Source organism: Periplaneta americana, chromosome 10, assembly GCF_040183065.1.
Source record: "Periplaneta americana isolate PAMFEO1 chromosome 10, P.americana_PAMFEO1_priV1, whole genome shotgun sequence".
Classification (NCBI taxonomy): domain Eukaryota; kingdom Metazoa; phylum Arthropoda; class Insecta; order Blattodea; family Blattidae; genus Periplaneta; species Periplaneta americana.
Window position 1 is genome coordinate 146,200,442 of NC_091126.1, and position 26,518 is coordinate 146,226,959.

A 26,518-nucleotide genomic window follows, 5' to 3' on the forward strand; every position below is an offset into this window, starting at 1 on the left:
GGATTATCCGATTTTTTCGATTAACCATTCACTCTTCCCCCTTCATTACCGCGGATAATAGAGGTTCTACTGTAATTACGAAAGTACAGACGTGGACAAATTATTAGACTAAAACGTTTTTCTTGGAAACATAACATAATTCTAGGGCTTGGTGCAAGAGGGAGGTAACTCTTAAAAAAAAAAGAAAAAAAAACATTTCCTTTGTCTATATATAGGGAAAACATAATGGTACGTTTGGTATACGAACGAGGTATGTCCGCTGGAAATTGAGCGTATCACAAGAGATTGAAACTTACACTTAATCGTCTCTCCTGAGAAATATAGTAAAATGGAGTTACCCCCTTCTTGCACCAGACCTTTCAATTCGTCATATCAACTATCAGTATAACTCACAGAGTCTCTATTGTTGTAAATACGATTGTTTACATCTTCTGGTATATTTTTCTAATGGTTAAGTATATTTTGTCTGGCTGTGTTGGTACTACTGGTGTTTTAATTATATACTGCAGAAGATATTAAATAGTCTGTTCTCCCATGGCCTGCAAGAAGACCGGACATGAACGAAATTGAAAATCTGTGATCTATACTGAAGAATAAAGTAAACAAAAAAAGGCTTACAAGAAAACATGGACTCATTCAAGCACTGTCTGATATCTGGCTAAATGATGCTGGTATTCAAAGAAAGTGTCAAACTTTGGTTTCCAGCATCCCTGACAAAATCAACGCGTCAATAAAGAATATGGGAATGTTCACAAATATTAGTAACCTCCAGACTCAATTTTCTGTTCATTATTTCTGTGCAACATACATTTTTGTTCATTATTTCTGTCGATAAATACAGCTTTGTTGCACACATAATTAATTTAGTCTAATAATTTGTCCACGTCTGCAATATGTGATTTTCAACGTACGACAGTATTTTACTGGGATGCGATATGTTCTCGTTCACTCATCCCGTTTTTCGTCCGGAATTCTTGTAATTTCTAGCTTAGTGTTTTCTTTCAGTTCCAGAAGTCTATGTATAACAAACTGATAGGACTACACAATGCGACTAAATGTAAAATATGGATCCTATTATTCTTCTAGCGTCTATGTATAACAAACTGATAGGACTACATAATGCGACTAAATGTAAAATATGGATCCTATTATTCTTCTAGCACTAATGACACATCAGACATTAATTTTGTTATCGTAGTGTGTAATATGATGCAGTATTAAACCTACGGATTTTTCTGAATAGCAGTATCTGTTATTGTGGTGGTTCACAAAAGTCGTTTAGATGAAACCACGACTATTTTTAGAAAAAGAACACAATATTTGGGTCAATTGCGCCACCTTCCATGGATTCTAAAAACCAATTGCAATAATTCACTCATAAACGTAGATTATCCTCTTTCAGAACATTCGCTGGAGTATAATGATAATGTTTAAGATGTTATAAATGTGCGGATGATAGAGACAGGCAAGTCTGTTGAAGTAACTTTTTATTTAACGAGTTTTGTGGCGAACGTCAGAGAATAATGTCGACGTTATCCAATCCAGCTTCTGTTAAAAGTGGTATGTTTGTAGGTTGATTTTGTTTAACATCGATCCCGTGTCGTGAAATTTATTCACTAACTTTTGTATTGCCTGTCTCGCCGGCGGTCGAATATTCGGAAATTTGGCAATAAACTCCATACAGATCCAGCTAGTCGATTCACACTTAATATGTCTTGTACACAAACAGTTTCTCTTCTATAATCAAGTAGCATGCTATTTTATGTGGTATCTCTTACGGAACTGCACTCAGCAATTGGAAAATTTCACAAGCATGCATGCGTCAAAACGTGAAGGGAAACGGGACGTAGAGTGGGTGGCAGACGATAGATTTGTGCCGGCCGGTACAGATGCCACAGTTCGGTAAACCAAAACAATAACAAGTCTATAGTACACGTTGATTAGAGGTGGGGAAAGTTGAAATTTTAAAATCGACTACCACATTTTCACCTATTGCGACTAGCAATGTAAAGGTATAGTACTCGTAAATTTGTGCATATTCTTATCCCATAAGATTCGCACTAGGATTTCTTTCATCTAAGGCCCACCTGTGCGCTTCGCAGAAGACTCTTCGTGCCCACGACTCGTTGAAGTTGCCCAGGATGATTCTCACGTCCTTCTCCTTCAGTTTGTTCATGGCTGACGCCACCTCGTTAGCAAAGCTTTGGGTCTCCTCCACTTGGAACCCCATCGTGTCCAGATCAGCCACAAGACGGTTGTGCGCCTGCACAGAGGGAGAGAAGTCACCGCCAATTACAATCATGGATTGCAATCATATCAAAATGGAAGAATTAAAATAAAAAATTGTATCACAAAAATGGCACATACATCTCGTCAAGCTGCATTTGATCAGGTTGCTTAAATGCAAACGAGCTACAAAATCTGGTTCAGAATGACGTTGTCTACTGTTTCAAGAGAGATCATGTTGAGACCTTACCTCAAACTACGCATATTCTTAGATCTCCAGAGCAGATATAAATGTACAAAATTTGAATACCTGCGTGAAAGAACGCCAGGTCCATTACTCAGCATGACTGAACTTCAGTTCAAGAAGTTTCGACTACGCTGTAAGGCTAATTTATTATCACTTTGTAAGTTTTCATATACAGTATCTCATACACGAAATAAAATACTCTTCTTTTCAACCTTCTAGCACAATTTTTGTGAAAGTTTTAGGATTTTTTGTAATATATAATCTTATATAAATGAAGTGTGGAAGATGACATTTTAAAGTTTTTATACACGAGGCATTTAAAGCGCAGCTATTTAAAAATGACTGATTTATGGACGGTTCCAGACGGCGTAAATACCTAAACTTTGGGAATACATTCTTTTAAGCATAAATATTTTTTTCTAAGAAAACTGAAAAATGTGATTTTTGGTTAGAAATGTTGAATTTTCACCTGTTTCCCCTCTTAAAATCACGCATACTATCACCTCTCAATGTATGGCGCTTTTCTCCCAAATCAGACTGTATTAAACATAGAGAATGGTGTAGAAGAAAATTACAAGAAAAATTATTTGCACAGGATCTCTTGACAGCTTAGAGTCAAAGAGACAGATCGAGATATGAAACCTCTGTTACAAAATGTGCAATAAAATTGAGGGATGTTTAGCAAAAAACGTCAGTTGTCCAAAATTATATTTTTGTGGGAATCTTGAAAAAATTTCACAGCATCAACAATTATTGGCATTTCACGTTGGTAATTTGTATGGACAAACTACTTAGTTATTGGATTATCTGCAATATGTTGTTTACACGTAACGCATAATATTTGGATAATTGTAGCAAAAATCCTTTGGACAAATGACATTTTTACTTGAAAAGTTCCACATTCACAAGGCAGAATGCAAAATGCAACAAAATACACTAGAGCCTGCAGCTACTACTCTGGTGCGATGGTGCTACAAACACTGTATATATCAATGAAACCTGAACAACTGACATTCTTACAATAAATATTGTGGACTACTGACGTTTTAACAGAAACGGAATTTTTAGAAGCCATTCGACAATGTACTATTGACGTTTTCAAAGAACTGAATATATGTGTTCATGCATATCCCAGAGGAGCATCAGATGGCAGCTCTAATTAAAATTATCAGATTTTGGACAACTGACATTTTTGCTAAACACCCCTCTATTATGGTTCACGCCGACAAAGTATTTTCCATTTTCATGATTAATGTGATTGGTCCGAATTCTCCTGCGTGGCAGAAAATTCTAAGATGTGATAAATACAGGATGAGTTTTAAGTCTACCGACAAACTTCGGAGGGGGGGGATTTCTGACTGAAAATGGAGCACAAAAGTTCATATCATCTTGTGTCCGGAAATGCATAGTTTCCACGGTAGATGGCACTGACGACACTCTCTCATAACTTGCACTGTGCGTTTTGTGTGTTGCAGATAATGTGATTTAAGCAACGTAGGAGCACAATGGTTCGGTATTCATTCCAGGAACAAGCCGAGATGGTGGAAACGGTCAAGAGGCAGCATGGATGTACAGAGCCACGTACCCTGGCTTGCTGTATATTTGTGCCTTTCTGAAGGAACAAGCATATTCTTTCCCTATCACATTGGATTAAATTTTCGTAACTCAGAGACTGAATGAATATATGAGTTAAGCAAGCAGTAGGCCCTAATAACCTGAAATAGAAGAGTTAAAATAAAATTGGGACAACAAATATGAGGTTAATAAAATTGTTCTAGTTGCGGTGTATATACTTCAGGACCTAAAAAGGTTCAGGTGTGACATGAATATGCAGAGCTTAATAGAATAGCAAAGCAAACAGAACGGTCGGCATATATTAAATAAATGGAAAAGACATACTGCAGAAAATAATGCTACTGTACCTTACAAATTAGAGACCTGCAAAACTGCGTACACAACCGGTTTAGATTCGACCGGTCGGAGCTCAACCGGCTACGATGAACATCGGGCCGAACAACTCGGTTGTCCAGCGGTTACGCCTGATGTATTGTAGAGTAGACAGAACATCAGCCGGATTTACATGAAACTGACGTTTTTCGAGTACACAACCGGAGTAACAAGGAAATTTACGTTGTCTTATTGAAAAAAAAGTGTTTGCAAGTATTCTTACAGTTCATTCGACATTATAACACATATATTTTCTTTATTATTCTGAACTTGCAGTAACTTTATAAGTATCGTTTATATTTTAAACTTTTAGAGTTTTACTAATGAAAGTTGCTTATAGATATGTTAAACAATGTTATAGTTTTTCACAGAACAAGACGTGCACAAGCCATGTATATTTTTCTTACCAATAAACGCTATATAGCTGGCGTTTTTCTATACCAGTGTTAAACAGTATACGTCATAACTTCATCATTTGATTACGTCGTAACTCTTTCTCGTCACATATTGAATGAATCAATTCGATTTGTATAACCCAATGATCGATATTACATAAGTTCGTGTAAGATCGCGAATTATTTAGAACACAAATCTCACACAGAAAGAAATGGTAAGGAGGAAGAAAATACGATCTCCAAATAACACCAGGTACATTTCATCATACAATAACTCTTTAACATTTTCTCAGTAGACTATACAAAGAGAGTAATAATATTGAAGGATATTTATTTTGTTTAATTACAAAAATATGTTTGCTTCAAAAAGGAATACAAATAATTTGACACTTTAATACATTTATTTTTGTATTTCGAACTTGCAGTAATTTGACTAGTAACAAATAAATGAACGATGGACACAGTGATATCGAAGGAAATAGACCTTAATGTATAATGTGAAATATCATAATGTAAACATATTCAAAAATATAATTACAATTCATTATAAAACAAAATAGGAAATAAGTACATAAGTCCATTATGACGTTTGTACTTTAAACTAAAAAAATGTATTGGTCTACCTCTAAAACAATAGTTGCATGCTTTTTAATTATTCTAATCAGCTGCAATATTATTTATTAAGAAATCAATTTAAAAAGATAAACAGTAATGTTATTTTCAACAATACGATTACTGTGGCTCCCAATGGTTGTTGTTCTGTACAAAATAAGTACAATTTACACATTTCTAAACTACGAATAACAAAGGAATAGCAAGGTTTAGAAACAAATCATTCTGTTTAGAAAATATCTACTTCAGAGAAAACAAGTGTCATTCAAAGAACTATTTTATTACACACGTGCTAATATAAACTATTTGATGTTCGCAATTATTATTAGGGACTATTGTCATAGACTACATGTTCAGAGTTGACTTCTTGTGTTTATGTATTAATAAATCTGTTTTACTAGTCTAAAGTTACGCTCGGTGGAAACATTTATTCATGGAATGGCCAATATTCGTTTCACAAGTGTTGCTAGAGAGGCTAGAGTTTTTTGGTGATCTTTCCATCAATTTAGTATTTAGAAAATGAAATGAGCATAATGCATAATGTGAGATATAATAAGTAAATAAATCCAAAATAGAATTAGAATTAATCACAAAACATAAAATTAAATAATTATTAACTCTAAATGCATTCCTCCAAAACAGTAGCTATTCATATACAGGGTACAAGTGAAATAACTCTGCAGATTGTACGGGGCGATAAGGTTCACTTAAATGAATGGAAAACCTGTATTACGTTTATGACTCTAGTCATAGTAAATATACTAAAAGCATTGGTTGTAGTAGGTTTCAGAAGATATAAAGTCATTTTTGTTTTAGTTTTACTATTGATCGAGTTTACTGCTTTTTAAGTGTATCATTATTGTAATATTATAATTCAGTTTTCTAGTGTAATAAAAAATTACAACCTTGGTAATTTGTGGATACCGAAAGTTTTTTCCTGCAATTTACGCTTTACAACGTCTGTAGTTCACGCTGCATGCTGTTTGTTTCTCTTGATGATCCGCAGCTATAATATCTGGATGGTTCACCGTGATCATTTTATACGCCAGAGCCGTCCACCCACAGAGAGATCGAATCAACTCGAATACTCCTTAAACCGAATACTGAGGCAGTACGCAAGCAGATGTACTTCGCATACTGCCTATAAAGCCAGGCGTTCAGTAGCGCTATGTAAGCTCCTTCGGTTTTCAACCGGTTTTGCAGGACTCTATTACAAATCCAAAAAACATTGCGACAGGAAAATCATACTCAACCACAGTTGGAACAACACAGCAAAGATACATATATGAAATGAAGATGACGATCAAGAAAAAATAACGAAAATAAGGAGGCAGTGATAATTGATCTAGCTCACTAAATATTAAACTTGATTTCAAGATTTTCTACCAGAAAAGATAACACAAAGTTCGTCAAAATAACCACTGAGAAAATCAGTCTAGCAGCCAGTCTGTCAAGTATTGACAGATTAGTAATTAAGTCACCGAGCCATCATTCAATCAGCAAATTAATCACATCATCGGTTAGTCAGGGAGCCATTCAGCCTTAAAGCCAGCCTGTGAAATAGTACACTGATCGATCAGACACAGAACAAGACAGATAGTCAAATACCCAGTTAGCAAGAAAATTGCCAATCTGTTTGTCTAGTCAGTAAATGAGCCAGCCAACCAACCAGACTCTTTATAGGTTTTGTTACGCAGGAGGGATCGAAGACTAGCACTGTAGTCTTTATTGGGTTTATTGTTCCTTTCGTCTCCCATCGTAGAATTTATGTGGAAGGCCTAATGGTTGCTCTCTTGTAGGTACTGTGACTCATTGTCAAGTATGTGGTGCCAATTATCGTTTCATCTTCCACTATTCACGATTCCGATAGAGTCCCATTACTACAGTTCAGTGCTCTCCAGTCCTCCCAAAGTATACTACGGCCTCTGCACGTCAGGCACAATTACAATTACAATCATAGAAAAATTCGTTAGAAGACCTCCAACTCAATGGATACGATCGAGAGACAATTAAAATTGTAAGTGAATATTATTTGCCACATATGGCAACAATATTATTAGTAGTATTTTTCATATTATTCTCCAAAGGTAGAGCTAGCAATAATTTGTTAACTTAAATTAAATATTTAACCACAATTTGCATTTCACTTGGTTTAACATGTGCATGTGATTATAATGGTTGAACATTAAACTGAAAACCATTGACAACACATTCTCCCCGATAGCCGATCTCTTCTCATTAACGGCCTGTGTCTTTAATATGCCAACATAACAGGATTTCTAACATCTAATCACTGGCCAGCTGAACAGAAATATCTAATAAGGCTACTTTGTCTTCGACAAAAATTCTATAGAAAAAGATGATTTTATACTTCAATGATAACAATACTAATAAGTAATAATATCAATGTCTTAAAACTGTAAAATTCTACATATAATGTGTATTCATAACATCTGATTAAAATTCCTATATTGGCAATACTTATAATCATTTACTGAATATTCTAATCGAAACACTGCTAGTAATACTTCGGCCAAAATACGGCATCATAAGAGTTAAACACAATAAGAGTCGCAATACCACTAAGTGATAAGTTAGTCAATGGAACACGTCTGCAAATGAACTACTCACCTGGTAGCTTACTCAGTGGAAGCGTCAGTCAGAGAAAGTCAACTTGTAGATCAGTCAGTGGACGAGTAAGTCAGTGAACTAATAATTTCAGAGGTTAGTAGATGGAAGAAACAGGCAGTGAAGAGCTAGCCACGAGACAGGTTATTCGGTGAAGGAGGCAATCAATGAACTGATTACCTGATAGTATTCTGTAGTTAGTGAATTAGCCAGCAAGTAAACTAATTACTTAATGGATCAGCCAGTTAACAATCCAGGCAGTGTAATTATCACCTAACATGTTATTCGGTCGACGAGACAGCCAGTGAATTAGCTGTTAGGCTATATGCTGGATTTTCCAGCCACAAAACAGGTCGTATGATGCCACATTCAGTGGATCACCCAGTGAACTAGTAGCATAGGTAAGTCAGTGGACGTGCCAGTCAGTGAACCAGTCTTCTGATCGGTTACTCACTTGACAAACCAGTCAGGCAAACGATTAGCAGGTACAAAGTGAGTCAGTTAGTGAGTGAAGTGGGTGTTGAGCGACTGTACGAGTAAGTAGTGAGGCAGACAGCTAAATTTGCACAATCAATGTTGTAGGTGTTGTGTTATATTACCTCCAATGTTTATTAATGAGTGGCTTCATTGAAACGCTCCACCTGCCGCGCTGAATCAAGAAGCAACTTGCTCTAATGCAATCAACTGGCTGAGTGCTAAAGCGATGCTAGTGTATATACCAGACATTTCAATCTGCATTATTATTTTGTTACGCTGATGTCTGTCCTCAGTGAGCTAGTTGGTGTCAGATCACATATGCAGACTGCATTTCAACATTGCGACCCAGAAATGAGATACACATATGACGAAATACGAAATGAACGCTGTAGTTCATGTTCCTTTGAGGTCTGGAAGAAACTGAAGGAAATAAAATCAGCACTGTAGAGTATCACCATGTGAGAAGTGGAGGACGTAATGCTGTAGTTTGCATGCTAATGAGGACTGAATGCCATTAATGCAGTATCTGACAAAAAGTGAGAGCATTTATTTATTTATTTTCCTACTTTCTGTACTGAACAATAAGCTATTTCTTGCGCACTATATGTAAGATTAAACATGGGGGTATGCAAAATATAGTGCGGGCAGAAATTAGCTCCTTAAGGAAATCGATAATAATTTTTCTTACATATCAATGTATTGTCATGAAGCTTAAAGAAAGTTTTCTTTACAATGGTAAGAAGTCACCCATAATGACTCATCGCATGGCATTGCAGGAAAGATCTCAGTTGACCGTTACAAAAACCTGGCGTTCCGTCGTACGGGTGCAGAAATGGTGAGGAAAATGCACTTCTTTCACTCTACAGTGGATCCCAAGGCCGTAAACAATTGCCATTATAAACTCATGAACACAGGTTCTGTGGTGGATACTGGCAGAAGTGCTCGTCCTTCGATATACAGATCAGAAAAAATGTGCAACTGGTAGGGGTATGTTCACCAGAAGCCTCAACATATTCCATCCGATGGTCACAGCCTTCCGTCGATAGTTATTGACAGCAATGTGCATTCTACGGACAAAACTTAAATGACCTTTTCAAACATATCGAATAGTGTATCGGATAAGACCGCTTTCACTAGCCGCCTGTCATGTTGAATTTTTGGGCTTCTGGTGCACATATTCCTTACTAATTGTACATTTTCATCTGATCTGCATATCGAAGGAGGATCACTTCTGCTAGTAACCACCACAGAACCTGTGTCCATGAGTTTGTAATGGCAATTCTTGACGATATTGGGAACCGCTGTAGTGGTAAGGCCGTGCACATAGCGCCTAAATACCTGTACCTGTGCGACGGAACGCCAAACTTTGTAACGGGCCAACTGAGATCTTCTTTCCTTAATTATCATGTGATGCATCATTATGGGTCACTATTACTGTAACGAAAACATCCAGTAAATTTCATGACAATACATTAATATATACAGAATTTATTAGCTATTTCCAACAGGGAGTTATTTTCCGCCCATCCTATGTCTCCTTCAATGCACTTTGTGGAGAATCATTGCAAATCACATATGAAGTATTATTTTAAATAAAATAAAACGCAAATTCGAAATCAGGTCATACAGCCTAAAGGATGACAGTGGAAAACTGTTCTACAGTAGCTCAGTTAGTTGACTCACCAGCGAGTAGCGGGGTTCGTTCTGGTAGATGGTGCCGACGCGCGTCCAGTTGAACTCCTGCAACAGCTTGAGGCGGGGCGCGTTGAAGGCGTTCTCACTGGGCACCACGCGGAAGAAATTGGGGAAGTGTTGCTTCGTGAACATGGGGTGCGTGTCCGCGTACGACAGCTGTAACAGAATTTCAAACTATAACTATTAGCTATTTTGTATTGAGTGGACCTAAGTCATAATTTGGGTGATAAAACAACCAAGATTTTTGGTAGTAATAAAGAGAAGTAGAAATCTCCGGAGGGAAAGTATTATCTCCCCTATTATTTAAGATTGCATAGTAGAATAATTTTGGAAACTTGTACGGTCATATTTCCGCCACTCGTGCTGGATAAAGCGATCTTTCAGTTTCAGGACCCTCAGAACCGACAGACATCACTCAAGAGTTACGAACAAAATTTTTCATTGGTTTAGGACTTGTTGTTCTGAAGGTATTACAGTTTTACAGCGTTCTGTTGATCACCAATATCTAGTTTCTAGTACTGTTATACTTTTATTTATATACATTATTCGTTCAGGGCTTAATGAATGACAATAGAACAGAAATTCCTACATTCCTGTACACAAATAATTCAGGAATTCTATCTCCTTTTGACAATATGTATTAGATTTGAGAACTTCATATCAATTCCTCCCACAGTCGTAGCTGACAACTATATTACTAGTAGTCTGTGACAGAGAAGAGCGCTGCCACATTCTTGAAGGAAATAACTCCTGGTTAATTATTAGTCATTCTCAGGCTCAAAGATATATTATGGCTTCATATTATTCAAGAAGCTAAGCAAGATGAGAGATTTAAAATGAAATATTTAGCATACAATTATTATATGCAATTACGTCAAAGCTGAGAAAGATTCAAATCCCCACTTTCGGGAGCTCCATTAACCAAACAGCAAGGACTGAAATCCAAGTTTGAATCCAAGAAGTCCGATTCCAGTATCATAAAGTGAAAATTTGATGTCACTGTGGTGTCCCCACGGATTTGATAATTGATTGCACACGTAGCAAATTTGTCATCCACTAGAAAACTTATAGACTCGGTTCAATTGGTCTAGATATACATAAGTTACACATTGTAGTACAAAACTTACTTCGGCATAGGACGTGGTCGTAGTATAAGGATATAGTTACAAAAAGGACTCGAGAAGCAGATTATATGAAACGCACTTTCGTAGAGAGCTACTGAAAGATAGGACTCCCATATTTCTGTAAATGAAAATAGTGACTATTATAAAAATTGAAATTGAAATTCAAAATATTGAACTAAGCTTCAGAGATGATCACAGGTACAACACGATTAACATCGCAGACTAAATCTGTTATGAAACAGAGTATTTCCGTCTTGGAGAGTTCTATTTAATGTGATAGTCTTTAACCGATTTATTAGAACATTAATACTAACACTGACGTAGAACACACAACTATTACGTTCAGGGAAATAAGAACTAACAACGAGGAAGACAGCTACAAGAATAAGCACTACAAGTTATTGAGAATTTCGAAAAGTATTGTATAAAAATGAAATTGAAAGTGTATAGCTCTTATTTCTCTTGTACTAAGAGACGGAATTGGGTATGATTTTACATCAACACGTAACGTGACGCAGTAAACTGTGTCCCCCAAAATATTACTCACGAGTGTGATGGAAGTTGGCTTAGATACATACGATTATACCTACTCGGTCAAGATTGGCTTATTCTTGAAAGACTCGAGCTCTCTGACAGGTCCCGCTTCCTCTTGCTCAGTCTATAACTCTATAGTATGTATATACCTACCTCATATTGTATGCATGCAGTGTGCCTTGTTCAAGCAGCGTCTGCTATGACGTCATTTCTTCTACCCAAATCCACCTCAACTAACCTTCGTAGTGAAGCAAAGCCTTCGAGAATAAATTAACTGAACAGAAACGAAAGAGATCATGAGAATATTAAAGAACTATTTGCTTCTATCGCCACTTAAATTTAATCAATATTTGATGGGTCATGCGTAACCTTCATTTGTAGAAGTGAATATAGGAGGCATAACATGGTGGAAGTATTATAATTGTGCCTACTGAAGGGGGCAATATAACAAATTAAAAGAAATTTAAAAGCTTCTTATGTGTTTTGCAATTAAGTACAGTACATGGTTAATCAGAAAATTAGGATGAAATTCTGCGTAGTTTGGCAAGAGTGCATCGCCAGCTTCCCTACAAATATACATAGAGAAACTCGGTCTCATTAGCAGCATTCCGTCCTCTTGTCACTGCAGTATAGTTGCCAGTATTCCTACTGACAGGAAATAACGATCCGTCCTAATCTTTTATTTAATTTGCAAGAAAAGATTTCATTTTATTTAAAAACTGTAAAAGGATCAATAATTTCTTATCAGTTTCTCTAATAAGACTAAAATTCGAAATCGTACAAATATCACTCATCAAGTAAAACAGTGTTAACATTTAGGGGGAAAATTATTTTTTTCTGAGATATTTATTCATTTGGGAATATTATGGCATTAGAAGTTTTATTGTACCCTATCCAAAGAATAAGCTGCAGAAATCTGAATAATTTCAAGGGAAAATTTTTCCGGACCCCTGTATCAAACCCGCGACTTTTGGCTGTAGAAATCTGTACAGTTATGTTACTTTCATCCTATGTACTCCTCTCTTTTTTGTTGCTTAGAAGAAAATGTTATTTAAAATAGTTTTGTACTTAAATATTTACTTGCTTTATAACCTTAGTTCAAAGAGTCAAATATCGGTATTTTAAATATATTAAATGTCAAAATATGTCAAATATCTGTATTTTAATTGTACCTGTATTTAAATTTTCACGAGATAACTATATACTAATTTTCCATGCACTTACGTGAAAAGCATTAAACAAAATACTAAAGAAGGGAACATACTTGGTTTCACAGTAGATTTAGTTCCCAGAAACATGAACTGAACTCTTTACTGGTTTCAAACTAATTCTTTATCATTAGTGGATTGGTAACGCAGATCTTTATCACGTTTCTTTCACCACTTTAGGAAGTTATTAAAATATAAGAATTTATTTCATGTGCTACAGAGAATCTTTACTCTTCCAGTCCTTGAAATAGCCTGTTTCAATGGTGAAAACATTGCCTTTGAAATACGACAAAAACCAAATGATACAAGAAAAGCATTTTATAATAAAGGTAAAGTGAAAACTCGCACCTAATACTGGATTAGAGCACGACAATTATACTCGATCATATTCGACCTTAGAGAGATCTGCTTGTAGCATATCTAGCTGGACTGGACTCGGCTTTGAAGGTCTTTTAGAAGCCACAACGAAGCAAACCTGTGATGTAGATGGGAAGGCGACTTTCTGTTCGAATGAATGCAAACACGCAATGAATGAAATGAATGAAGGCAGAAGACAAAGAAAATGTGGAATTACTACTACTGCTGCTAATATCACCACTACCTCTGCTGCTGCTGTAGCTGCCACTGCTACTACTACGCTTTCTTGGATCTGTTAAGCATGTCTAAGCGAAACAAAATATCAGAAATCGAAAAAAGAACTATTCCAATTCAGGATAACAGATTCTAATAGAGAAGAATAGGACTTGGAGTAACTAGACCTAATATAGGTGGTGACTATAACTCTTCAAATAAACGTTGTAATCACCAGAACTATATTGCACTTCGATACATTGCCACTTATTTGTGTCCTGCGCATCTTCAACCAGATTAAAATGATAATGACAATGAGGATACAAAAGTGGAAAAAAGAAGTAAAGGTCGATTTACTTTATACGCCACGTCCACGTCAAGTCAACTTGATTTAACGCACCGGCAAACTAATATCCAATGGATTTTAAATACGCATGTTCACGCTGAACAACATCGCGTCCCAGCAACGTTGCGGCCCGTCATGCTTCGAGAAGAATACTTTGATGTGTCGAAGACTATAGACACACGGTTTGTTCTAATAGTGTGAACTGCGAAGCGGCGCATATTTCAACGGCATAGATACCATAGGGAAAATGTTTTAACCATTATGACAAAACCTGGCAAAAATATTTCAACAAATTCAAGAGATATGCAACAGAATGCCCCAAGCTTAAAGAAATGGACAGGCTTCGACTTCTTCCGGAGTTGGTTTTGTAGCTTCTTTATCAGCAGTGCCAGCCCAGACTATGCCTGATCGTACGAGGTGGCTCATACGTTAAGCATGGGATTCGCATTCAGAAGGTTCGCGTTTCAAATCCCCCGACCGGCCAACCTCACTGTGGTTTTCCACAGTTACTTAGGCAAATTCCGGGTTGGAAATTTCATTGCCACGGTCTATTTCCCTTCCTCTTCCCTACAAAGAAAGAATTTAAATTCCATTCATCTTCAACATCTCATTCCATAGGCATTCAGGTCCTAACGCATGTCTTCGTCTGCTTGTAGGAGGGGCGTCCTCTCCGAAACCGTTTCTGGGTTCTGAGCCTCTCGCAATATCTCTGCCAGGATTCATTCCTTAAGAGCATTTCCGAGGGCGCTTCGATACTTTAGAAGGACTGTCGGAATGGACCCTGTGCTGCTTGGTCACCTTGGCGGTATGAACCCAAGTTGGGGATGAGCGGGTGAGGGGTCTCATGCGACCGGTGGGCTGGTACACCTCATTCTCATTCGTCCCATAATTCGGGGTGTACAACTGGCTATTGTCGAGCCGATGTGCTGAAGAGTCGTCCCTAACTCGCCGCCGCCGCCGCCACCACCACCACCACCACCACCACCACCACCACCATCACCACCACTATCAGATGTCTGAACACCATCAGGTAGTAGCATATACCGTACTTGTCGGACGACCTCAACTGCGTCATATGGTTTAACATGCAAAGACCATCACAGGTGTCAGAAATGTCATCGGTTCGAAGCTACTATGAGAATTCCAGGTTAAGAAAAATGTATTGGACATATGGGGGCTATTCCATCAAATAACCACTCACTATTTATAAATATTTAAAGTATTGGAACTTAATTAGCTACTTTTATTTCATTAAATACAATTTAACTGAGAATAAGTGCAATTTCATGTGCTAAATATTGTTACATCTCCAAAATTATCACTATTTAATTTGTGAATAACAGGGTCACAACTAAATCGGTGGAATGATCTTCCCTTTCTTGAAAAACAAATCTGCTGAGGAATTTAAAATACAAGTAGGGCTGGTACAGTTGCTGCTAAGATTTCACTGTTAAAACATGTACTATATAGTTTGAACTTATGTAATGAAGTACTTGGTCTCACTTCATTTCACCCCTTTGGTCTGATTACCTGGTTGGTTTTTTGCGAGGTTTTCCCCAACCGTAAGGCAAATGCCAGGTAATCTTTTGGCGAACCCTCGGGCCTTATCTCATCTCACTACATCTCGCCAAAATATTGTAAAAAATTGTAGAAATTTGTAAAATTGTAAAATATTGTAAAACGTGTAAAAATTTGTAAAAATTGTAATTGTAATCCTGTACAATTTTTACTTGTTCCACATCTTAATGCTTCATTGCTAATTTAAGATCTATGGAACATAATAACTGAAATGAAACAGAAATATCTATATAATGTATACATATAATATGTTAATTTATAATATAAAATGTACTTTTCTGCGGGAAGCATTATGGCATTAATGATTTTTTTTCTATTTGAGCTGACTCGACGTTATTGTGCGACAAACTTACCAGAACTCTGTTAGAAAGACAGTGGTGTCAGAGCTACTATATTTCATTCTTTTTTTAACCCGCATTTTGCGGCAACAGTGTACTAGGCAAGGCCCATAAAACCAATGCTTTTTTCTTAACCTTGAATTCTTTTATGTGAACAATTTTCTCCTGTAGATTTTCTTGTGAGAGTTACTTCTACACAAGGACTGAGGAAAGAAAATTGAAATGAAACTATTAGTTTTAACTGTCAGCATTGCTCTTCTATTTCGGTGCTTTTCTACAATTAAGAAAAACTTATCTTCAACAAACCATTAGCTTTTCTTTGGCTGGAATTGCCTCCATAAGTATCGTGTTTTCTTTTTCTATGAGCATTTTTATTTTTTGAAATAAAACATAAAGTTTATATACTGACAAACTAAAATATGTATTTATTGGAGCTACTGTCAATATCTTCCAACTGTCTGTATTTTGCATGATATTCATACATATTCTTCCTCTTTCCAAGCAATTGTTTCATGTATAGTCTTTTCGGTTTCCTTTTTTTTCGGACTTTTCTTCATCCGGCAAGATTTTGCTTGCTAAATTTCGGCATCGTTTGAGAGCAAACTTTGTTACCCTTTTGATGGAGCCAGCAAACTGACGTTCACTTTCCCTTAAATTTGAATTACGTTGCCATTGAACGCGACAGTGCCAGTCAATGACAACGTTGACGTGACACATAATGTGGATCGATCTTGAAATAGAGGAGAAAACAAATGCGCGTCCTTGGCTAGCGGATTTCGGGCTGCGGGTAAGAAACTATATGAGCTCTAAGCCGGTAGGCCACTTACCTCACTTCGTGTATCACCGTTCTACTGAAGGAACATAGAACAATTTTAATGGGGAAAAACCGAAAGATGAAACTCTCAGATTTGAAGGTTTTGCAGAGTGGTAGGTTGACCAAAGATGTTAAAGGTGACGTAACCTTAGAATTAAACGATGCCTACCTATATTTGTGCAATTAAATGTCTCTCGCCCCTATAACAATATTTATTGTTTTTTAAATTTCATTAACTTTTCTGGAACATACTTGCGATTAGGCATATTGTTAAAAATATGGACAAACGTATATTAACAAATATATATTCTAGGTTCACGAGTCAATAAGAAATTGTTTTTTCTTCCTTTACTATGTCTACTCCAATATGGAACTATATTTTCGGTATTAAAGTTTAGTCTACAAAAAAATTATTCTTTAAATTTTGCATACCAAATCCCTAAAATAAACCAGAAATGGGGTAAAAACTTACTCATATTGGAAACAGAATCCTTTCTATAATAGGTCCGCTTTATCTGTATTCCCGGTACCTATACGGAGATTGTAAGAATCAATATAATTATTTCCATAACATAATTGAGTGGCTCAGTACCAGAGTTGTCTAAACCACAATTACGCTGAAAAAAGTTATTGAAGTCTGAACTTAGACGTCTTTTCTTAAATTATATATTCTCAATTGGAAATTATTTCTCCTTACTATTTATTTATCTACCTACTTATTTATTTATTTATTTATTTATTTATCATAATTTATATATATACATTTACATAATAATATAGAACAGAACATATAATACAGAATAATATATCAGACTACATAATATAATTACAATAGAAATATAAATAAAATAATACAATCGATATAAAAAAGTATACAATAATATTAACAAAATTTGGTGACCGAATGAGCAGCGCTCGTGTTCGGTCGCAGTTCAGATATATTATTAATATATGAGAAATATCGAAAATAAAATAAAATATGAACTAAAATTAAAATTACAGCTACAATGAAATTATTTAATATAATTATATTATTAATATAAGAAAAATATAGAAAATAAAAAGAAATAAAATAGGAACTAAAATTAAAATTACAGCAACAATGAAATTATACAGAGTGTTCCCGGGCTAGTGTTACAAACTTTCAGGGATGATGGGGAAGGGCACATGTATCAATTTGAGATAAGGAACCCTGGTCCGGAAATGACTGAGTCGAAAGTTACAAGTAAGAATAGTCGTGTGGGGATGAAATAATTTTATTCCTCTGTACACCTTATTTACGTGTATTTATCTGTACATCTTACAATACTGTATTCATCTGACGTTGTTTACGTTGTCTACTTACAGTATTCCATTCAGCGCGCTGTCTGAGGGGTGGGGACAGGAAACTACACTAAAGCAATGCAGATAGCGTATGTGTAACGGACATGGTCGGTCCTGATATGCACGTCTGTAGACAGCAGTGTATGTGTACAAGTTGCAGTGTCCAGTTGATCAGTCCTAGTGAAATGGAGGAGTACACGAGAGCGGAATATGCAGACCTGATTTTCAAATACGGATGAGCCAATGGGAACAGTAGACAAGCTCACAGATTGTATCGGGACAAGTACCCACGTAAGAGACATCCGGCCCATACCATCTTTTCCACAGCTGTTCTACAGGTGAAGAGAAGGAGCGCACATGGTGCGAAATTACAAGTCCATTTCCACACAACTATTTTTGCTTATAAATTTCGACTCAGTCATTTCCGACCAGGGTTCCTTATCTCAAATTGATACATATGCCCTTCGTCATCATCCCTGAAAGTTTGTAACACCAGCCCGGATACACGTATAATATAATATGAACATAGAGAAGAAAAATATATTACGTGAATAAAGTAGGACAATATATGAAAAATATGTATTCCGAAATTATAGAATACAAATATAATATAATATAAGCTGATTAATTGATACACATGGGCTATAAATGTATTTAATAAAATTGAAGACATTAACATATTTCTAATTTTCTTGTTATATGTTAGACTATATGTTAGTGGGCTACTATAATCTAATATTTATCTAGTGCAACTACTTTAGCACACGTATAAATGATAATTTACAGTCATTCTTTGCAGAAATAAGAGGCTTAAAATTTGTGGGTTAGGCAACTCTGTCACTGAACCACTCAATTGATGAACCATGTAGTTTTTCGACCAATAATTATTTACATGCATTTCCAATTAAGGCGAGATATTTCATAACATGTAATGGCGCATTTAAATTTTCACTACAGTTTTCCTAATATAATGCAATTTTGCACATTGATTATTCAATATCCTAACTAAGAAAAAGAATATTAATTTATAATAATTCTTCTTGTTTTCCGAGACCTGTACCTTTCGCTGTAGAGGTTTGGCGGAGAGCTCGCCTTTCTTTCTGTCAACAGCTTTCGCCCAGGTTTCCCTCCATTCAATCCTTCGTTAAGTCAGCGCTTCTTTCAAATTGCCCCCACTTGATGCGGGAACGGTCTCGCTGTCGTTTCCCCTTCACTGAGCACTTAACACGTCAAACGTAGGTACAGATGTTCTGGCAATCTCGCCTTATGGCCAAACCAACGGAGTTACATCTCCTCCACCCTTGTGAATAGAGCTTTCATATCCAAGGTCACCTGATGGTCTGATTGAGTATTCTATCACGCCGTGGTTTGTTTTCTATTCATCTCCGCTTCTTGGAGTCTACTACTGTGTTGTGTTTTGAGTGTCCATGACTGAAGTAGGCCTATATATCAAGGTGGGTATGTACACCGTGCGGTAGACTCCCAACTTTGTCTTCTTGCTAATTTATTTTTTCCCGGTAAAACCCACTTTTTATAGCTTGGCTCTACCGTCCAGCTGTTCCCACTCTGTAGTTTATTTCATGGCTGTGTTTTCCATCGTGGCTATTGACTGCACCAAGGCACTTAAAGTGTGTGGCCTGTTCAAGCTGTTGTCATCTCAATCAGATGTTATGACTAAAGCCTGGATGTTTAGGCATTTATTTTGGTTAAATAGTCCGGTATAATAATAATAATAATAATAATAATAATAATAATAATAATAATAATAATGTTAATAATGTTTTATTTTCGCTGGCAGAATTAAGGCCATAAGGCCTTCTCTTCCACTCAACCAGCCTTAATCAATACAATACATATTTAAATTACGAATATTTACACTACACTTAAAAGGTTCTCCAGCAATATTCTTCAGTTAAGTTTTAACGACTAGTAGACTACATATTTATTTAAATTTAGATAAACCTATAAGGTAAAGTAGTAACTTAATTTATGAGCTAATTTAATTCAATCAATTATAATTAATTTGAGATTTGAGATAGCTAGTAAAATGATGAAAATTAATTTAATATAAGCTTACTAGAACTATGTTACAGGGAGAAAAAAAAATATATATATATACATCCAAAATATATTTCTATAATGAGAATATTAATGTAATTGCCATTAGAGGTTTTGTAAATCTATTTAGAGAAATTAATGATAGGCCTAATAATAAGAATGGACAGATGTTGGTTTCATTATATGTAATAAATATTAATCAGCAATTAATTTGTTAAGTAAGAATTTATGTAATTTGGGCCTAAATGAAATTATTGCCCAACAACCCCTTACATCACTCGGTAGCGAGTTCCAATTTATAGCAACTGAAACTGTATAAGATGAAGAATTTAAAGATGTCTTGTGGTAGGGTATAATGAGTAAATTGTTATGATGAGATCTTGTACTTAGCTGATGATATGCGGATAAATTTTGAAAACGAGAAGCCAAATAGATTGGGGTAGCTGTGCGCAGAATTTGAAATAAGAGAACAAGAGAATGCAGGGCTCGTCGATCGCTTAGCCTTAGCCAAGACAGAGTTTGGAAAGACGGGGAAATATGATCATACTTACGAATATTACAAATATAACGGATGCACGCATTACGCACACGTTGTAGCCTGCTGCTCAAATTTGCATTTAGGTTACTTAATATAATATCGCAGTAGTCGATGTGTGGCATCACGAGTGTTTGTACAAGGATTAATTTTAATTTATCAGGAAGAAAGTGCTTCAGTCGCTTTAATGAGTGAATAATAGAAAATATTTTTTTTGGAAGTGTGATTCACTTGTTCCTTCCATTCCAGGTGACAATCCATATAAATGCCAAGGTTCTTCACAGTCGAGCTGTATGGAATAGTATATAGGCACTAAAATAGTAAAAATTGGCATTTATTATTCATGGAAAGAGACAGAAAATAGACAAATACTTAACAAACTATCTCATACGGTAACTCACTTTCCTTGGTTACATGTCACAACAAGATGCTTTTTAAGTTGTCAACTGTCATAGTGAGCCGCCTGTCAGAAAGAACGGTTTTCATGGTGGAAAAAGATCTTTCTGCTTCTACTGAAGTGATTGGAGCAAACTTAAAACAACTTATTTCAGAAGGACTGTCTCTACTTTCTTTCAGAGATCGGGAAAGACCGACTGTGTATTGTCTGAAAAAGAGAGATGTGAGAAAGGATTAGAGACTTCAAAGTACGCGTGAATTGTGCGTGCAAGCGACAACAGTAAGGGGACCTGGAGACTTGCTTTTAATACTTCCCTCATCCCCTTTCTTTCGCTAGTAAACCCCGAACTGACCTGAGCACTGGGGATTATACTGCTCAAACATCTTTGTTAAGTGACATAAAAGATGGAGTCGATAGAGGAGAAAAGCTTACGACTTCTTGGAAACATATGTATTGCTGAAGAATAAGATTCTCAGAAAATATTTGTGTGAGGTGAATATATATTTTTTAATTTGTACAACCGTTCTTTTTTATTTTTTATATAATTTACGTGCGGTTTTAAAAATATAGAAACTGTACAACAACGACGTAAAGAGACTAAAAAAGACATTTAATCTTAAAATAGGCAACGGGAGCTAAAATAGGCAAAAAAAAGCAAAATAAAAATTGGGCCTATCGTCCCCAAATGTGTGGAAACGTCTTTATCTCTAATATGTCTTTCATACATACACTGAGTTTATAAAAGGTATTTTGTCTAATATCCGGGCTCTACTTATGACTAACCGGACTTCTTGCGATAACCATGATTTTCGTCTCCTCATTTATGATCATGCACTCATCTCCTCTTACCACAAATTAAATGTTGTGATGTAGATTTTTTATGTAATCGCCCCAGATTTGCGGAAGCCAGTTATGATATTTTCCAGTATCCAAGGATAATCGTTTTGTGAATCTCCTACAATATTTCATCACCGTCCATGGGGATAATAAACAGGAAGGAAGACAAAATGTTTCCTTGTCTTACACATTTATTTTTAATTGTATGAAATATAAATTAATTCTTTCAAATTTGTGTTTATTATTTTTTACTTACTAAACACATAGGTCTATTTTTCTGTCCTAGAGTATGAAATATATATTCTTAATTTTTTTTGTAAATTACTACTTATACAGAGTGTTTAAAAAGTATCCAATATTTTAGGAGATACTAGTAAGTATCAAAACAAGAAAATAATGTCCAATAAACATGAGTCCTACAACACATACTTACTAAGATCTGAACACTTGTTCATAGGAGGTGCTCAATGTGACGTCCATTCATGGCAATACAGTCCTTTGCCCCTTGGCGTAAGAAATCACGCACTCTTTGAAATTTGTTTTGATATATTAATAAGAAATGTCATAATAACCATCCCAATCTCTGTGGTAGCACGTATTATCCTATTAATCTATCACCAAGGACGTCTGCCCATAAGTTGATTGGGAATCAGTGCTAATGCCTTGTTTCTTCAACTGCATGGGGATTTTCATCAGCCCACACATGCTGATTACGAAAATTCACAACACTATCTCTGCTGAACCCCGCTCATATCCGCAACCAGACTTTTGTTTTCAGTATTCCTTGCGACGTATCAGTATTCCATGCCAAGGGTGTCAACTACGGTATGGTTATCTCCTAGTCTGTTGTATTGTAGGGCAGAGAAATGCATTGCCATGAATGGACGTCACAATGAGGACCTGGATTCTTTTTCAAACACCCTGTATATATTGGAAACTAACGAAGGATGATTAAAATTAACCTAAATCTTGTATTTGTATGGGCATTGAAATTTCTATTTATAGACAAAATATTTAAATTTATCGTATTTTCATAAAATTTTATTAGCAACTTCAAACTGTTGTGGCTCCGAAACCCTCTCACCCAATGATCAAAATCATGGTTTATTTTGATGCTGAAAAGTTAAACTTTATATTGACATGTAAACAGTTTCTCTTACTTTTTATGGAAATGGAGAAATTTATATTTTTCTTCATTAAGACGCCTTTGCCCACGAAAAAATATTTTAAAAATATATGGTTAGATTCCGCATTGAAAGTACAAATAAACACATATTTTTTACTGGTGCACCGTTGATAAGAAAGTATTGAAAATATCAAATAAAGAAAATAAATAGTATGCGCGTGAGCTAACCAGCTGACTGTGAGGAGGAATCTAGCCGAGGGAAGCAAGGCCAGGAGACAAACACGTGATGTTTCGTCTAGTAGCGCATAGCTGGGCTAGTTTTATCACAGGTTTTCATAAACACAGGAGTAAAATGACGCCCAACACTCGCTTATCTTCATCTCTCGGCCAGTGCGAGCAGTACTGCGCCGTTCAAGTCCAGGCGTATGAAAATAATTTATTTATTACCCTCGAAACTTATTGCCGTGACACTAAGCAAACAATGCCGAATCCCTCCAGAGTTCTGAACGCTGAAAGAGGCTTTTCTTTCTAAAATACGCTAAATTTATCGCTCAACAATACGAAAACCGTTTGACTTTCGATAGTATATTTTTGCAAATGCACTCTCCTCACCACCTTGTACTGTATAACTAGGAAAAAATTAGGGTATAAAAAGTGCGAGGTTTTTTACTGATCGATTTCATATCAAATAGCCCATATTATATATATATAAAATAGAAAACCTATTTTACGTTTTGTCATTAAATGCAGAGTTAATTAGAAAATTAAGTTGGAATTGTCAGGAGCCTGGCAACATCGCCGCTAACATCCCTTCTCTCTTCTCGTAATGCAGGTGTAAGAGATCAACAAACTCAGGTGTCTCCCTAGTTAAACTAATCCCACCTCCCTCTTTGGCAATGTTGCAATCTGGTTGCATCGTTCAGTGGCTTGAAATTTGTGGTTTTTTAAATGAAACTGACACGAAAACTCCATGTTATTGAAATACGCCGGAGGAATAAATAATTCTTTATTATATTTCCTATCGATATGGACAAAAATCATGATCCAATCGCAATATCTACCGAATAAGAAAAAAAAGAACTTTTTTGAGAAAATTATGAATATTTCCTTTACTACGACATAACACTTCTTTGTTACATGCAACATGAGCTATTTACTCTCAGAATCTTTAGGGTTATTTCACTTCCACTCTATATATACAGGATGGAAAGTAACAACTGCACCAAAATGAAACTGGTAATAGATCATGAGTAGAGATTTGAAAAATTTAAACGAGTTTTTGGGCAAATCGTAAGACAGCGAACGCTAAGCTCCGTCCACGACCCCTTTCCACTTTTCCCCTACAAGCTCACCACACACTCTATTGGGAAAGAGTGAAAATAGGGTTTAGGGTGGGGTGACATCTAGTGGAGGAAAGTGGAACAAAAAGAGTGAATGAGGCATCTACGAAGCAAAAAAGGAACTTCGTCCTGTTTCCCTCTCGAACTTCTCCTTTTCTCTTCCTTGCTTCATGTCTCTCTCTCTCTCTCTCTTTTTTTTCTTATGACTTTGCGGAGGGTAGTATTCGATCTGTTGATCTTCCTAACGAAACGCACGCACGCTTTTTGGTCACGCTTTAGACCTCTCGGCTATCGAGACGAGTTGGTGGTAGAAGGGAAAATGAATCTATTTATGTTCAAGGGAACTGCCATAACGTATTGCAGAAATGCAATGTGTGTCGGTGGATATGTTTTAGTACGTATGTGGTTGTTGTCTAATGCACATTAATTTTGTTGTATTGTTTTGTTTTGTGTTGTAAAATATGAAATACGTGCGAGGCGGTAGGCAGTGATCCACCGAAGCGGGGCAGATAGTAGAGAGAGACAGTGGAGAGAGCAGGCGAGCGAGGTGCCGAGCGGCGAGGGTGGGGATAACTTCCCCTACTGTCGTTCGCTGTTATATGATTTATCCGAGTTTTTTTCTAACATTCACCGTTTCACAGGAAATAGTTGTGTTTGTATAAAACATTTGGCAAATTCACGGATACTGCAATAACTCTAGCAAGTATGGCCTGCACTGTGTTAGACCCGAGTTAGTAGTTCAAGACGATGTAGATCGGTAGCGGAAGTAAACAGAAGCAACTCTTAGCATTTGTTTCTTAGGTCACGTACACGTTGGAGCAACGATAAGCGATAAAAGGAACGACCTAGCGACGCTTTGGTATTATCAAAGAATCAAGTGTTCATATCGGAGCAACGAGGACGCGGGAAGCGACATTTTGATTTATCAGTAGAAATTCTATACATCCACCTAATGAAAGAAGATATATACAAAATATCAGCTGCTAGGTTCAAGGTTAATATAAGTTATATACGTACAAAATTGAACCCATTTCTCATCCCAAAGCTAGTATAAATTCATTGTAATGTGGTTGGTTCTTGTGATCACATAACGTATCTCGAATAAATACACAACTGATCAATGTGTCAATATCCAAGATAATTAATTTAATATTTCGAAAAAATAATTAATCGTTTAATACTAGGGTATATTGATAACCACCGGTGAGTATACAGATTAATATTATTTTAATCAGAGATCATGTGAACGACAAGAGCGAAGAAAATGGAATTTTTCTTTTTCGTTGCTTTTATCGTGTATCTTCGCTTTTATCATTACTCCAGTATGCACACCTCAATGACAATGCATGCTTCAATTCTCTCTGATATAGGATCGCTGCTTCTTTTATCGTTTATCGTTGCTCCAACGTGTACGTACCCTAAGGTAGAAAATGAATGATGTAATGCTCTTGTGGCTAAGGGTAAGTACACGTTGGAGCAACGATAAACGATAAAAGAAGCAGCGATGCTATATCAGAGAGAATTGAAGCATGCATTGTCATTGAGGTGTGCATATTGGAGTAACAATAAAAGCTAAGATACACGATAAAAGCGACGAAAAAGAAAAGTTCCATTTTCTTCGCTCTTGTCGTTTATATGATCTCTGATTAAGATAATATTAATCTGTATAATAAGCGGTGGTTATCAATATATCCGAATATTAATCGATTTATTATTATTATTTCGGCATATTAAATTAATTTTTGTAGATATTGGCAAATTGATCAGTTGTGTATTTATTGGTCATATGTTATGTGATCACAAGAACCAATCACAACACAACGAATTTATACTATCTTTGGAATGAGAAACGGGTTTAATTTTATACGTATTTAAGTTATATTAACCTTGAACTTAGCAGCTGATATTTCCTATATATCTTCTGTCATTAAGTGCATGCATAGAATATCTTCTACTTATAAATCAAAATGTTCGCTTCCCGCGTCCTCATTGCTCCGATATGAACACTTGATTCTTTGATAATACCAAAGTGTCGCTAGATCGTTCCTTTTATCGTTTATCGTTGCTCCAACGTGTACTTACCCTTATTCTTCTCAATTTTAAACGGGAATACGCATCTTCTGATATCAGAAATAAATTGTAATAATTTTTACTGACATGATT

The 26,518-nt window shown here is 36.0% G+C and overlaps 1 protein-coding gene across 6 annotated transcripts in view; it reads right to left on the reverse strand.

Moving 5' to 3' along the window:
- Positions 1–26,518, reverse strand: part of GABA-B-R2 (gamma-aminobutyric acid type B receptor subunit 2) — a 591,629-nt gene that overhangs the window by 91,581 nt on the left and 473,530 nt on the right. For all 6 annotated transcript variants that reach the window (XR_011334566.1, XM_069838231.1, XM_069838230.1 and 3 more), the window contains exons 4-5: positions 10,216–10,383; positions 2,088–2,263 (exon numbers count right to left, since the gene is read on the reverse strand). Coding sequence is in view for 5 of the 6 variants with exons in the window: in XM_069838231.1 (XP_069694332.1) it covers positions 2,088–2,263; positions 10,216–10,383 (344 nt within the window). In the remaining variant the exon portion in view is untranslated. The remainder of the gene's footprint in view (positions 1–2,087; positions 2,264–10,215; positions 10,384–26,518) is intronic.